General features: G+C 37.0%; 1 protein-coding gene across 2 annotated transcripts in view; it reads right to left on the bottom strand.

The window, feature by feature from the left end:
• LOC150101994 (leupaxin-like) overlaps positions 1-15,936 on the bottom strand; it is a 173,847-nt gene that overhangs the window by 29,597 nt on the left and 128,314 nt on the right. For both annotated transcript variants that reach the window (XM_090400309.1, XM_090400308.1), the window contains exon 7: positions 2,881-3,054. In XM_090400309.1, the coding sequence (XP_090256435.1) occupies positions 2,881-3,054 (174 nt within the window). The remainder of the gene's footprint in view (positions 1-2,880; positions 3,055-15,936) is intronic.

Here is a 15,936-nt window from a genome sequence, read left to right as displayed (position 1 = left end):
GCCAATCTCCTCTCATATTCTACTTTTTCTTTTTTAATCATGCTTGTCACTTTTCTGGCCTGCAGTTTTATATTCTTCATGCATCTGTTCACTGCAAACTATCTTGTACTTCCATCTCAACTTCTTTTTTGACACTGTTTGCTTGATTTCACTGTTCATCCATCTCACTCCTACACTATTTATTTGCTTAACTCTTGGTATGAAGTTATGCATTGCATGTGTTAGATACCACATTATCATTTCCCATGCACTGTCAACATCTTTTCTACACAATTCATCAGTCCAACATATTGATCTAGTTGACTACAGAGCTTCACATAATCACCCACTTTCTTGATAACAACTTTTCCTGTTTGACTACCTTCCAAACCAATACCTCAAAATCACTTTCACCAACAGGTGGCAGTGTTGATATCCCATTTCAAAACCACATCCTTTGAGGATATTACCAAATCTAACACCGATAAACACCGTGCTGCTTCCATCACATGCTGCTTTAAAATGTTATCCTGCAGAAACTCAACAAATTCATTCTCCTTGTTACAATACACTATCTTTTCCTTCCAGTCCAAATTCCTATAATTAAAATCTCTCGTTAGAATCATCTTCCTTTTACTTGCCCAACTAATTTGTCTACATTTCACAATCAATATTCTCCACATCCCCTGGCCTATAATAGCATCCTATTAGATATACTATTCTACTGATCTCAACTTCACACCAAATAGCTTCAAAATCTTCACACATAGTACTATTTTCCACTTCCACTCTTATAGGACACAATTCCTCTGCTATCATTAACAATAATCCCCTCCTCTCTTTATCTTCTTATCCTTTTGGAAAATTCTATATCCTGCCATTTCAAGTCCTGCTGACAATATATCATCCTCAGTCAACCAAGTTTCACTTATGGCAATTATCTTTGGGTATACTGATTTGATCAATGCTGCAAATTCAGCCCCCTTTATTTCTGATGTTCTGTACATAAGTATAAAGCATAACAATTCTCCACTCTTTGAGGCCATCTCATCAACCCATCACTCTGTACTCTCTCTCTGTTACAATACACATCTCTTTTCATTCCGACTACCCCAGTTTTCCTGATCCTGACTCTGATTTTCATTCATTTCTTATCATTCCCCACTGTTTTGCACTGTATCACTCTGCCCTGCTATAATCATTTCCTCACCTTTGTATCCATCCTCGTCCTGTCCTTTCACAACCTGCTTCTCAACCTCTCTCTTTCCAACTTTTAGTGGTACTAATTTTGTATGAATCCTGTGTACTCTTAGTAAACAACAATCATTCCAAATCATTCGAATGCATTCCATCAGATTTGAACCATTCTAATTTCCTTTTGAATTTATTCTATACATTTACAAATTGAACATTGTCTGCCTGACACAATTCGGTCATCTTGTCATTCAGTATCATTGCTCTCCTCAGTTCACTACTGTATATCTGGGAAACAAACTAACCACTTTCCCAATGACACTATTATCCTTCACCTCCTGCAATAACTTCTTCGAATCCATTTCCACGTTCTTTGTCTAACTATCCAAGTCACTTGTGCCCACCACTACCACTAATTTGTCACCTATTCCTTCCTTCTATGCAAGGTATCTGATATTCATTTTATTGTACCACCTGGAAAACATGTCATATGCACTTTATTTTTTACCACACCTTTAATGATTGAATCACTATATAAAGCAATCCTATCATCTTCAGATACTTGCTTCTTCTTCTTATTAACCTCCTTATCATTTACATCAGCTATTCTCTTCTTCAAACATCGTTTCCTCCTCCTTCTCCATATGTTTAACCTGACTCTTCATTTTCATTAGCTCTTCCAAGTCATTACTGTACTGTCGCAAGCACTTCCATTCATTTTCTGATTATTCCTGGTAACACCATTCTCATTTTTGGTGTTATTACCAGGAATAATCAGATATTCCCTAACCTTTCATCACACTTCTCACATACTATAATATGTTCCTTTTTATTATTTAATCTAACACTCCATAAATCTTTAATGTTTTGATACATATACATAAAACAATTATCACATTGTATCTACTGTGAAAAGTCCAGGGAAAAACTCGATCTCCAAGTTGAGCCCTTCCACATTGCTGCCATAAGCCTTCTTTACTGCCACTGCTGCCATTTTTGTAATATTAACTAGCACTTCCACATTAATCAAAATAACAACCAAAGTAAAGATGTTTAGAACCACAACACCACACTACAATGATTATATCCAGTTTGGCTGTCACAAATAAGCACTATTCAAATCTAAGCGATATAATTAATAACTACATGAAATAATACTTTTCGTAACACCATTCAAATATTTGTTTGATTCCTCGCACCTTCTCCTCGCACCACTATTGCAATATTATTGCACAATGACCAACATCACGGCATCTACATGAAATATTTGATCTTACGAAAAAAGTATGGATCTGCTTTCTCATGTCTGAAGTGAGTCTGCTAGATCCACTTTGTGGGAAATGCTCTTTAACAAGGTTTCTATTGAAGCAACCTGACTTATCAAACATATAAAAAAAAATCTGCTGACATGAATAGAAGACTAACTGAAATGATGCAGTGATTAGAACAGAATGGCTATTATGTTGAAAGCATGAAAATGTATTTTGTTAAATAAATGTTTTAACAATAGGAATAAAGTGTGCATAACTATTAAAATGATCCTCATATTTGTGTAAATAAAAGTTTAAGATAGTTTGAACTGTTTCATGTGCAAACTATTTCATATGGTTCACTGTGAAGAATTATTCTTTTCAACTGGTCGTAGACTATCGCTATACAATAATTTCAAAATGTGTGCTAAGACCAAAAAATCTGCAGATGACTTACATCCAGGATAGCACCGTTGCAGTAGGCGCAACGTGGGGAGAACATACTATGATAATCCTTTTCACAATAGGGACGACCATCTCTCTCAAAGAAGTTCTTGGTACCTAATTCTTGAAGACAACGAGTACAGGTGAAGTGTTCAGGATGCCAAGTTTTTCCCAAAGCTGTAATTACCTGAAAAATCCAGAAGAGAGATAAAATTTAATTTTCAAATAAGAGTGTGTTATATTAGATGGCTACTTTAATGAAAATAACAAATTCAAATCCTAAGTGACAGAAAAGTGATCGCGACTCTGCTCTAACAACAGCACAAGTAGAGTCTATGTTATCAAGATATTTTGTACGACTTATTTTCAAAGTAGTTGCAGTCTACTCTCCATCATCACTAGAATTTATTACTTTATATTCAAAATTATTATTATTACAACAGCATCTCCATGGAATTGGAAGATATTGTGAGAATCCACACTAACTGTTACTCACTATAATAAATTTAGTTTAATTCTTTATCTAAGTGTAAGCAAACAAAGTTTGCGCCTCAAAATATCTTCAGGACTGAGGTAAGGCAGTGCAACATCAGGCAACTCCGAGCAAAGGTGGACCAAGCTCTCATCACTCCTTGTCTCAGTATCTCCCATAATGCAAAGCACATCTCCTTGCAGACATGTATACTGCTATGCACTAAGGGAAGGGCCACTACCCAGACTGGTTTCAACCTTTATTGAGGTCTCATCAGTGGGAGACATACCCAAACGTGGAGATACTAAGGCAGAAGCAATAGGAGAGGTCATATTTACCTATAGGAGTTGCCAACAGGTGTACCACCTTATTATTGAATTACTCTGGATTTAGAGAAAGATGTTGGAAGTTTATTTTTCACTTGGTTAGACTATAATAAATTTAGTTTAATCCTTTATCCAAGAGTAAGTAAACAAAGTTTGCACCTGAAAATATCTTCAGGACTGAGGTGCACCCCAAACAAAGGTGGACCAAGCTCTCATCACATGACCTCTCCTATTGCTTCTGACTTAGTATCTCCATGTTTGGGTCTGCTTCCCACTAACGAGACCTCAATAAAGGTTGAAACCGGTCTGGGTAGTGGCCCTTCCCTTAATGCATAGCAGTATACATGTCCGCAAGGAGATGTGCTTTGCATTATGGGAAATACTGAGACAATGAGTGATGAGAGCTTCGTCCACCTTTGCTCAGAGTTGCCTGGTGTTGCACTACCTTACCTAAGTCCTGAAGATATTTTCAGGTGCAAACTTTGTTTGCTTACACTTGGATAAAGGATTAAACTAAATTTATTATAGTCTAACCAAGTGAAAAATAAACTTCCAACATCTTTCTCTAAATCCAGAGTAATTCAATAATAAGGTGGTACACCTGTTGGCAACTCCTATAGGTAAATATGACCTCTCCTATTGCTTCTGCCTTAGTATCTCCACGTTTGGGTCTGCCTCCCACTGACGAGACCTCAATAAAGGTTGAAACCAGTCTGGGTAGTGGCCCTTCCCTTAGTGCATAGCAGTATACATGTCTGCAAGGAGATGTGCTTTGCATTATGGGAGATACTGAGACAAGGAGTGATGAGAGCTTGGTCCACCTTTGCTTGGAGTTGCCTGGTGTTGCACTACCTTACATCAGTCCTGAAGATATTTTCAGGTGCAAACTTTTTTTGCTTACACTTGGATCAAGGATTAAACTAAATTTATTATAGTCTAACCAAGTGAAAAATAAACTTCCAACTGTTACTCACACAATACCCATCATGCCTCTCCTTAAGTTCATTCAATGTCAAGAGCACTCACAACTACCTGTAGCAATCTATTTTGATCATTCACTGTTCTCCAAGCAAAAAATTTAAGTCCTCACATAACCAGACTCTTACACAACTTTCAGGAATGACCCCTTGTTCTCTAAAAAACTTTCTCTCCCTTCTCATTATGTATCGAAAAATTTCTTTTGTCTCAATCTTATAAACCCCTTTAGAAATTGGATAGAAAGTTTTTATCATATCACCTATCAATTAAGCTTTGCAATTCACAACATGTCTTCAATCTATCCTCATAGGAAGCATTCTGGATACCTATCATCATCTTGGCTAATTGTCTCTGATTCTCACTGCCATCATTTCATCTCCAAGAAATCCAAATGACCAAATCTGTGCACAATTGTTCAAGATGCAGTCATAATATAATAATAATATAATAAGGAAGTCATTTTGCCTCTTCACAAGGCTTTGATAAGACCTCACTTGGACTATTGTGTGCAGGTCTGGTGTCTTGGTTTCTGCAGTGATTCTGATCTGAAAATGATATCAGGATTGTGGAATAGTGATTATGAAGACAGGTGGAGAATTTATAGGGTGCAGACACTAGCAAACAGGAAAAAGAGAAGTGATATGATTGAGACTTACAAATTTCTGAAAGGGTTATACAGAATTTCAGTAGATGGAATTTTTCATTTTATGGAGGGTGGGGAAAGGATGCAAGGACATCCATGGAAGTTGAGAATGAATGCTGTCAAGAAGGAGATTAGGGTTAGATTTTTCTCTCACAGAGTAGTGTGCAATTGGAATGGGTTGTCATTGGATGTTGTGTGCAAGTAGCATGAATGAATGAATTCAAGAACAGGTATGACAGCTGGTGTGAATAGTATGGCCTCCCTCTATGAGTTCCTAACTCCATGGAGGTCTCTCTCTCTTAATAATAATAATAAAACAGGGAGTTGAAGCACAAAGGGCAATGTGTCTTCTGAAAAAAAAAAAATTTAAGTAAACTCTGCCAGCTGTTTCACTTTCAATCTATTCTCTCACTTTCCTTCAATAGAGCACGCTTTGCACTTCTGAAGATGATGGTGTGTCAAAATGGCTAATACAGTGTAATGTAACATTTTTATTCAATCATTCATTTTTTTGGAATTTTCATATACTCCCACATTGTTTATCCTTGTCTGGTTTTTATCTTTGCCCATGTATTTTTAACCTTCCCTTTTAATTTTAAAGTTATTCTGGTTTAATTCTTTTGTAATTTATTATTTTCTGGTTGTTCAGTTTTATGATTCTAAAAAATTTATCGAGAATGTATTATCTCAGTTACATTCCAAGTTATGAATTTCAAAGTTAAATCATTAAATCACTGGTAAAGCCAGCATGTTCAAAACATAGGGTGCACCCTAGCAAAATAAGCATGCTATGTTATACTGATTGCACTACCTTGCATTACTGAAAATGATTCAGAGAACTAGATGTCCAACTGGCAAATGATGGATACTTGAACAAAACAAAACCAAAAAATAATCAGCTAACGCCTTTTATTCTCTTATAGGGAGTAGGTGAGGCTGCTTAACCCTATCTAAATTTTGGATACTGAGTGAGCGGTTCAATCTCCACTGATAGCCAATCAGAGAGAGGTGGCCCAAAGCTATCACTAATTTAAGTGGCCTGCAGTGAAGAAAGAGACAGCTTAACAACTGCCACCATCTTATGGTTCCTAATCCTAACACAATATTTTTAATGTCTGAAATAGTGAAATAAGGAAGTCATTTTGTCGATTCTACAGTCAATTTTCTTGAGTTTACGGGATGAAAAACCCAAGTTTCCAGGAGAGAAAAAACCTGCTTGCCTGTGCCAAAGATCCACTAACTCGGGAACCAGTTGAAAAAAGGCTTAGAAAAAGTTCCTCTAGTCAGCAACTAGAATTGAACTAATGATGCTCTCTCTCTTCGGGTGGCTTAGCGCAGAGTACAAACACCACTTCCGCTGAGCTACACAGGCTGTAAGATACTTGAACAGTTAGAATGAAAATTCACTTTTAACTATGCTGGAGTTTAAATTTATTATTATTATTATTGTATGGGCACCTCCATGGATTCCAAAGACTCCATGGCATGGTTATTATTGTTATTACTACAGGTAAAACACTGATTTTCTGACACCTCCTTTAGTCAGGATAAAGTTATGAGAGCACACTTGACCACCTGACTAGTTCACTTGGGCTGCCACACAATGATGTTGCATGTGGAATATACTCACTTAATTTAGATCAGCTATTGATGATAATTCTGAGTTGATTTCTTAGCATACATACTTTGCTTACATTTGCTCCTAGCTAGGGTGCCTAAGCAAGGGACAATTCACAGTGGTGCTGATGGAGGTGTCAAGCTTAAGCATAAGCCTATATCCACTTACACAGTATTTAATACTAATACATTTCATTTTATCACTTAATTCACATTTAATTTACATTTTATATTTAAGTTCCTAGTAGTCCATACTACTTTAAATACATGGGAGAAGTGGGGATTAGTTGGGTAGAGATGTACTGATGAATTATTATTACATGACCTCTGGTCCAGCAAAACAGTTAATCCAGCAAGGCTCTGAAATCAAGGGTGCCGTTGAAGTGCCTTCAACCTCTACCTCACAGGTGCAGTGTTTCAGCACTGTCTATTTTACAGGTACTTTCAAAATCACTGCTCCAGTGAATTAGCAACCATCATTCTTCCACTTTCTGTTAATACAAGAGCAGCAGCTGCCCAGCATCCTTTTACTGTGCAACTGCAAACACACCAAAAATGCATCTATTCATCATCTTTTATTCCATCCACCTCTGTCCTCTGGAACAGCCTTCCTCATTAAGCATTCCTAAACAACTCTTAAAAAAAAAAAAAAATCAATAAACTTCTAAGTCTGCGTGGTTAGCCTAGTGGCTCTGCGCTTCGCAACAATATGCCTGGGGAAGGAGTGTCCTAGGTTCGATTCCCGTCGGTGACATGAGGAGCTGAACAATCTTCCTCAGCCATAGCCAAGTTAGCCGGTCTTGGGCATGGACAGTAGGGTTTTTTCCCCAGTTTATCCTGGGGTTTTTCATCCCGCAAAGCAGACAAACCGGCCTTGAGAACTCAACATTATGGACATAGGATACACCGGGGTGTAAAGCTGACCACCTTATCCTGTGAACGGCTTGAGGTCCAATGATTAACTAACCCTTGACACCATAAGGTAAAAGAGGAAAAAAGGAAAACGAGATGATGATGAGATAAATTTCTATCTCAGTCCTCATCTGCACCGCACATGGCAATGATGTGTTTATAGGTCCCTGAACCTGTTGTGTATGGAATTAATATAAAAAAATCTGCTCTGGCAAACATAAGAAATACACCCACTGCCTTGATTGTAGCCAATCACGCTTTCCAACTATGCTTTGGATACATTGCACTGAATCAGATTGAAAAAGACTATGCTTCACTCAACAAATGCAAACTTGAAAGACTTTTTTTTTTAGAATCAGCAGATTTAATAAAACAGCTTAATCTAAATAAATATGGTTGTGTGAAACTTTAATTCTTAGGCCTCCCACCCAACAGCAATTATAGAGTCCCCCCCTGCCTCAGAGGCATTCTAGTCTAAATTTTTCTACTTATTTTGTTGTATGTTTTTGTGTGTGCCATTACAATTTTAATATTGTAATCCCTGATGATCTCTGGGATGACAGAGATGAAATATAAGAATGATTAAACTTATGTTCAATTATATTGCTGTGCTATATTCATTCCATTAAATCTAATTATGAGTTCTTCACTACAGCCTTATACAGATTCCAGAAATGGTCTCTTGTTCTTCACCTCTAGCCATCTACTTTTTTTTTTAAAATAATCCCATCTATATTAATCCAATAAAATCATCTCAGTAATGTAAACATCTCCATCATATTTATCTCTTTTTTATATAGTGAAACCTGTGGAGTGTCCATAACTATAGAATAACACACATGCCACAGTAAATAACTTTTTTTTTATTATGTAAATATTTCATCTTATGTATTATAAGACATCATTGTTGTTTGATAATTGTACTGATGATGTCTTATGATACATAAGATGAAATATTTACATAATAAAAAAGTTATTCATCATCATCATCATCATCATCAAATTCCTGCCATGTACCCTCAAGGGGTGTACAGGATATGACAGTACTAAATGAAAAAATTACATCCTTACTAACTTCCTATCTACAATTTTCCTCCAAATCAGTCTGTTACTTGTCAAGACTCCAACATTATCAGATCTTATATTTCTATCGTCTAAGGCACTTTGTACCGTATCAATCCACCTATATCTTGGTCTTCCTCTGGGTCGTTTTCCTGCCAACCTGGCAGAGAACACTTGTTTTGCTAATCTTTCCTCTCCCATTCTATTTAAGTGACCATACCATCTGAGATTAGCTCTGCTAACGCATTCCTGGATGCTGACAATGTCAAGTTCTTTCCTAATATCCTCATTTTTAATATGATATTGCCATTGATGCCATCTGTTCACGCCTCTAATCTTTCTCAGGACTCTCATATCTGCGGTCTCTAGTCTTTGGTCAAGTGTTTTACTTCTGACCCAGCTCTCAGATCCATAAGTTAAAATTGGTTTGAACACAGTCTTGTATACAGCTAATTTAGTGTTCCGACTAATTTCTTTCTTATTCCATATGAATTTATTCAATTGACTTCCCACGATACCAGCTTTGCTGATTCTGTTGTCTATTTCTATATTTAGTTTACCATCTTCAGTAAAAATTGTGCCTAAGTAGCTGAAATGTTTTACTTGTTCCAAAGGTTCTCCATTCACAACACAGTTGACATTTTCAATTATTCTGCCTATTTTCATTGTCTTTGTCTTTTTATTGCTGACCTTCATACCATATCTATTACAACAGCTATTCAATTTAGTCAGAGAATCTTGCAGACTTGTAGCGGATTTATTTAGAAGTATAACATCATCCGCATAAAGCAAAGAGCTGACATTAACATCTCCAATTTTGATATCAGGTTTAATACCACATTCCTTCATAATGTGATCCATATAGATAATGAATAACAGAGGGGATAATGTACATCCTTGTCTCACACCAGATTTAACATTAAACCATCTTCCTGTACTTCCTTCAATTCTAACTGCTGACTCACAACTCAAATAAAGACTAAGTATTGCTTGATATAATGCCCCATTGACACCATATAACTGCAGCGTATTAGCTTCTCTCTTGGCACCTTGTCATATGCCTTTTCCAAATCGACAAAACTTAAATACAGATCTTTGTTATATTCCCATGCTTTCTCGACTATTTGTCGTAAAGTGAAGATCTGATCCTGACAGCCTCTATTTGGCCTGAATCCAGCTTGTTCTTCACCAAGCTTTTCTTCCACAATTCTTCTCAACCGTTTCTCAAGTATACTTTATTATTATTATTATTATTATTATTATTCAGGCCTCCAAGGAGTCAAAAGACTCATCGAGGGAGGTCCTTTCTAAGACATAAAGTCTGTCAAGACTCATCGAGGGGAGGTCCCCCCCTGAGAAACACAAAGTTTATCATACCACTCCTTAAATCCACTGACCGTTCTCGCTCCCACCACTCCATCAGGCAATGCATTCCACGGCTCAACCACCCTCCACACAAAGAAACCACTCCTTACCCTCTTGCTCACAGTTTCCTTTCGTAACTTCCAGGGATGGCCTCTTGTCATCACTCCTTCCCGCTGATCAACCAAGCGAAAGAACTCCCCAGTGTCAACCCTGTAACCACCTCTCAACAGTTTAAAAGTCTCAATCATATCACCTCTCCTTCTTCTATCCACCAAACTCTGCAGTCCACATTCTCTCAGCCGATCCTCATAACTATCCTTGTACAGTCCTGAAACCATCTTTGTCATCCGTCTTTGTATCCTTTCCACAGTTAATTTATCCCCTTCAAATCCTGGGGACCAAATCTGAGAACAATAGTCCAAGTGTGGTCTGATCAGAGACTTATACAACGGAATGATAACCCTCTTATCTCTGCAGGTCAGTGTCCTTCTCATAATAGCAGCAATCCTCTGTGTTACCTTCACCACCTTTGCAATATGTCCCCTAAACTTCAGGTTTCTATCAATCATCAACCCCAGATCTCTTGTCTCCCCTACTTCCTCCAGTATAACTCCTCCCATAGAGTATGCAGCATCCCATCGATGTTTCCCAAACCTCAAGACCTTACATTTTGCTGCATTAAACTGACACCCCCATTCATTTGCGCATATGTCTAGCTTATTCAAATCCTCTTGCATGACTACCACATCTGCACTATTACTAATAACCCTTCCCAGCTTCACATCATCCGCAAACAACTGAACATCCCCCTGCAATCCACTGACAGTGTCATTGATATAAAGGTTAAACAATATAGGCCCTAGTACTGAGCCCTGTGGGACCCCACTTGTAACCCTCTGCCTCCTGGAAACTGCTCCACCATACACAACTCTCTGATACCTATCAGACAGCCAATCCTGAATCCAGTTGACCAATCTGACATCCAGACCCATGTGCTGCAACTTAAATATCAGCTTATCATGTGGCACCCTGTCAAATGCCTTCGCCAAGTCTAAGAAAATTGCAGTATATGCCTTTCCCTCATCTAATGCTCTTGTAACTTTATTATAAAAGGCTAGCATATTGCTAAAACAAGAGCGTCCTTTCACAAATCCATGTTGATTCTCACAGATAACATTACCCTCATCTGCCCAATGCTGTACACGGTCCCTCACTACCATATAACTGCAGCGTATTGAATAGCTTCTCTCTTGGCACCTTGTCATATGCCTTTTCCAAATCGACAAAACTTAAATACAGATCTTTGTTACATTCCCATACTTGCATAGATCTTGCCAGGAACACTCAGTAGGGAAATACCTCTGTAATTCTCACATTCAGTTTTATTTCCCTTTTTATATATGGGTACTATGAGAGCTCTACTCCAATCATCAGGAATTCGTCCCTCTGTCCAGGCTTTCTGAACTATACAGTGCAGCCACTGTAAGACTCTTATACCACCATACTTCAGCATTTCTGGTCGAACATCATCTACTCCTGCTGCCTTTCCACATTTCAAGCCTTTGATGGCTTTTTCTACTTCAAGTATGGATATGTATTCCTGACTGCATGCCTGGTCAGTGTTTTTTATCACTGTGCTGTCATCACTGCTTGTTTCATTTAGCAGTTTTTCAAAGTAATTACTCCATACTTCAAGGATATCTTTTTCTCCTGTTTTCATTTCACCTTTATCATCTCTAATTCCTTTTACAGCACTCTTTCCTCCATTCCTAAGCTTCTTCAACAACCTTCTTGATATTTATTTTCTATATTCTTGCCAAAGTCCTCCCATGACTTTTGTTTAGCTAGTTTTACACACTGTTTAGCTTTCTTACATTTGTCTCTGTATTCTGTAAGAGTAAAAGCTGACTTATTTGCCAGGAACTTTTGATATGCTTTCTTCTTTTCCTTCACTGCCTCTTTAACTTCCTGTGTCCACCAGGGAGTTCTGATTTTTTTATCTTTGCACACAACCTCACCACATGCCTCTCTGGCAGAATCAATTAATGTTTCCTTCAGAGTTTGCCACTGAATCTCCAAGGTTTGATTCCTGTTCTCAAACTCTTTCATTTTCTTTTCAATAATATTTCTGTATTTTAGTCTACAGTTTACATCTGAGAGCTGCTCAACTTTTATTCGCTTTAAAACTTTCTTACATGTTATTCTTTTCAATATGAAATTCAATTTTATCCTGCTCAAGACTAAATAGTGATCACTTCCAATTTCAAATCCTCTGTACACTCTGGTGTCCTGCACCAGGGAGAAAACATCACTATCAACAATAACATAGTCAATGAGACTTTTCTTATTCCTAGCCTCTTCTCTCCATGTGAATTTGTGCACATTTTTATGTTGGAACATGGTGTTAGTAATAACCAGTCCATGTCCTGAGCAGAAATCCAACAGATATTTGCCATTATTATTAGCTTTGCTCTTTTCTCCAAATTTTCCCAAAATATTTTTGTATGTCTCACAATCATTTCCTACTCTACTATTTAGATCCCCAACAAGGACCAACTTTTCATTTTTCATTGTGTCAGTTGCTTTTTCTAAAGCCTCAAAAAATTCCTCCACTTCTACCTTAGTAGAACCTTCTGTGGGACCATAGGCACAAATAAGTCTCATTGTCCAGTTCCCCATTCTCATATTTGCCCACATTACTCTACTTGAGACTGACTGCCATTCAAGAAGATTAGCCTCGTATTTTGTGTTGAATACAATGGCTACTCCTTCTTTTAAAAAAGTTATTTACTGTGGCATATGTGTTATTCTATAATTATATTTATCTCTTTTCTTCCTATTCACCAAACTCTGTAACTTACATATGCTTGGCATAAATGTTACACTTTTTTGAAAACAGGTTCACCACGAAGCTCTGAGTTCTCTGTTTTTAATTATCATCTTCTTCTTTGAGTGTCATCTCCTATCATATGTCAGCAACCACCTTGAAAAATTTTGAGCAATCCTCAGCCACTCTGAACAATCCCTCAGAGCTCATGCCAGTCCACTGTCTGATGCCTACCAGCCAAGATTTTCTTCATCTTCCTTGTCCTCTTCTTCCATTTATCTTCCCTTTGATAAGCAATTGAAGAATCATATTTTTCATTACGAAGTACAGTGATATAATACACGACAATAATAAATGCAAATTATGTAAGTGAAAATTACCTTCTATATTTAGTAATTCAAAAAACATCTTCGGTACATGATTTGAGAGGTGGAATAATAGCACACCACAATTAACAATTTAGATATGGAATCATAAGATGTATTAGCACACCATGATCTAATTATAACTGTACTAGTGAAATTTATTAAATTGTATAAAAGATATTAACAAAAATTAACAGTGATAAGTAGCATTAAGCGACACCATTTCCTATGATGGAGATAAACAAAGTCCATTGGATCTATTCAGATTAGGACAATGTAGTAATGCTTCACATCTTTCTTGCTCTTGTGTAGAATTTCAGTCTCTTTCTAGAGAGACTTAACTGTGGATGTGATAGCATGATCTGCTAGTCCAGATGTGTGGGATAACGATGGACTATCTATTTGGAAAAAGACCATCTATCCCATACATCTTTTATGACAACATAGAACTTTCAAGATATACAAGAAGAAAAATTTTTACATGCAATCAAACTCAAGAGTTCCCCCATGAGTTCCAAAGCAACTCATGGGTGATAAGAGGCATAACCATTTGTGCATACTTGATTGTCTTTTGAATCTTCTTACTGAAGTACAATGTCATGGAATAATGTCCAACAATTCCATCAAGAAATTGTTCAAATTACAAACATTTTGCAGGAAAAGTGATGCTCACACTTTATGGAAATCACAAGCATCAATCTATGAGCATTACTAAAAAAGAAATACAATAATAAATAGTATCCATTACAATGATATGCCCAAACCACTGACCTACAGCCAATGTTGAGGACTACTATCACAAGGCATTGTGTTGAATGATAATACAATCCCCATATTTACAGTTTTGAAGTCCTACAGACACATACATCAAGTGACTGACTGGCAGATCAAAATGTTTACTCATTTCACATGAACAAAGATGCTGAAAGTTTACACAGATATAGCTTTGGATGTGCAATGAAAGAAAAAAAATCTGAAAACCCAAAATTTTTTATTTAAGTTGCCCATAAACATGATTAACTCAAAAATATTCCAAATATCAGAATGAACTTGTACACAGCACAAGTTTTGAGCAAGTGCATACATTCTCATTCCACATGCATTCACTTAACAACAGAGGTGGTGACTCAATTTACTTCCTGACTTACCCTTTACATAACACTGTTTTGGGAGAAAAGGTTTTAAATATTTTAAACTAGTCAAACATACTCAAAGTATGAAAAAAATTGTTTCTTAAATTCTTTACTGGATCTGTCTCCAGTTATACTGGAGGAAGTAGGGGAGACAAGAAATCTGGGGTGATGATTGATAGAAACCTGAAATTTAGGGGACATATTGCAAAGGTGGTGAAGGTAACACAGAGGATTGCTGCAATAATGAGGACGCTGACCTGCAGAGATAAAACAGTTATCATTCCATTGTATAAGACCCTGATCAGACCACACTTGGACTATTGTTCTCAGATTTGGTCCCCAGGATTTGAAGGGGATAAATTAACTGTGGAAAGAGTACAAAGGTGGATGACAAAGATGGTTTCATGACTGTACAATTTTGGTTATGAGGATCGGCTGAGGGAATGTGAACTGCAGAGTGTGGTGGATAGAAGAAGGAGAGGTGATATGATTGAGACTTTTAAACTGTTGAGAGGTGGTTACAGGGTTGACACTAGGGAGTTCTTTCGCTTGGTTGAACAGCGGGAAGGAGTGATGACAAGAAGCCATCCCTGGAAGTTACGAAAGGAAACTGTGAGCAAGAGGGTGAGGAGTGGTTTCTTTGCATGGAGGGTGGTTGAACCATGGAATGCATTGCCTGATAGAGTGGTGAGAGCGAGAACGGTCAATGAGTTTAAGGAGTGGTATGATAGACTTTGTGTTTCTTAGGTGGGGGCTCCCCTCGATGAGTCTTGATAGACTGTGTTTCTTAGGAAGGACCTCCCACGATGAGTCTTTTGACTCCATGGAGGCCTGAATAATAATAATAATAATAATAATAATAATAATAATTAAATCTATCCAATCAAAAAATAAATATTTAAAAAAAGTAATATCTCTAATAAACCAACCTTTAATCAATGAAATGTATTATGGCGTCATGACTGTAGCCTCCATCATGAGATATAATGGAGACTCCCAATACTCACAATGACTGAAGTTCATTTCTACTGGGGTCTACAATTTCATTGTTTATATAGATTTTTTTTTTAATTATTATCAATACACAGCATATTTTTCAATGAGTTCCAACAAAATCAAAGATGGAACTAAACCACATCATAAGGTTAGAAGCTCAGAAAGCCAGTTAGTAGTTCAGATGTCAGTTAACTCACTAAATTTTAAAAATTTCGGAATTCATTGAAAATAAATCTGGAAAATTGCTGCATCCAAACACTGATTTATCTTATGATTTCCAAATATGACAGTGAAACTAATGGTGCCTGCTTCTCTATACAACTTTTATTCATATTCTTTTATTCCAGCCTTATGTTCTAGCAATGCAGTCTTT

This window comes from Typopeltis vanoorti, chromosome 11 (genome assembly GCF_054136105.1).
Source record: "Typopeltis vanoorti isolate ZY-2024b chromosome 11, IOZ_Tvanoo_1.0, whole genome shotgun sequence".
Lineage (NCBI taxonomy): Eukaryota > Metazoa > Arthropoda > Arachnida > Uropygi > Thelyphonidae > Typopeltis > Typopeltis vanoorti.
Note: the sequence above shows the minus strand (reverse complement) of the source record. Positions and strands in the feature narration are given on the sequence as shown.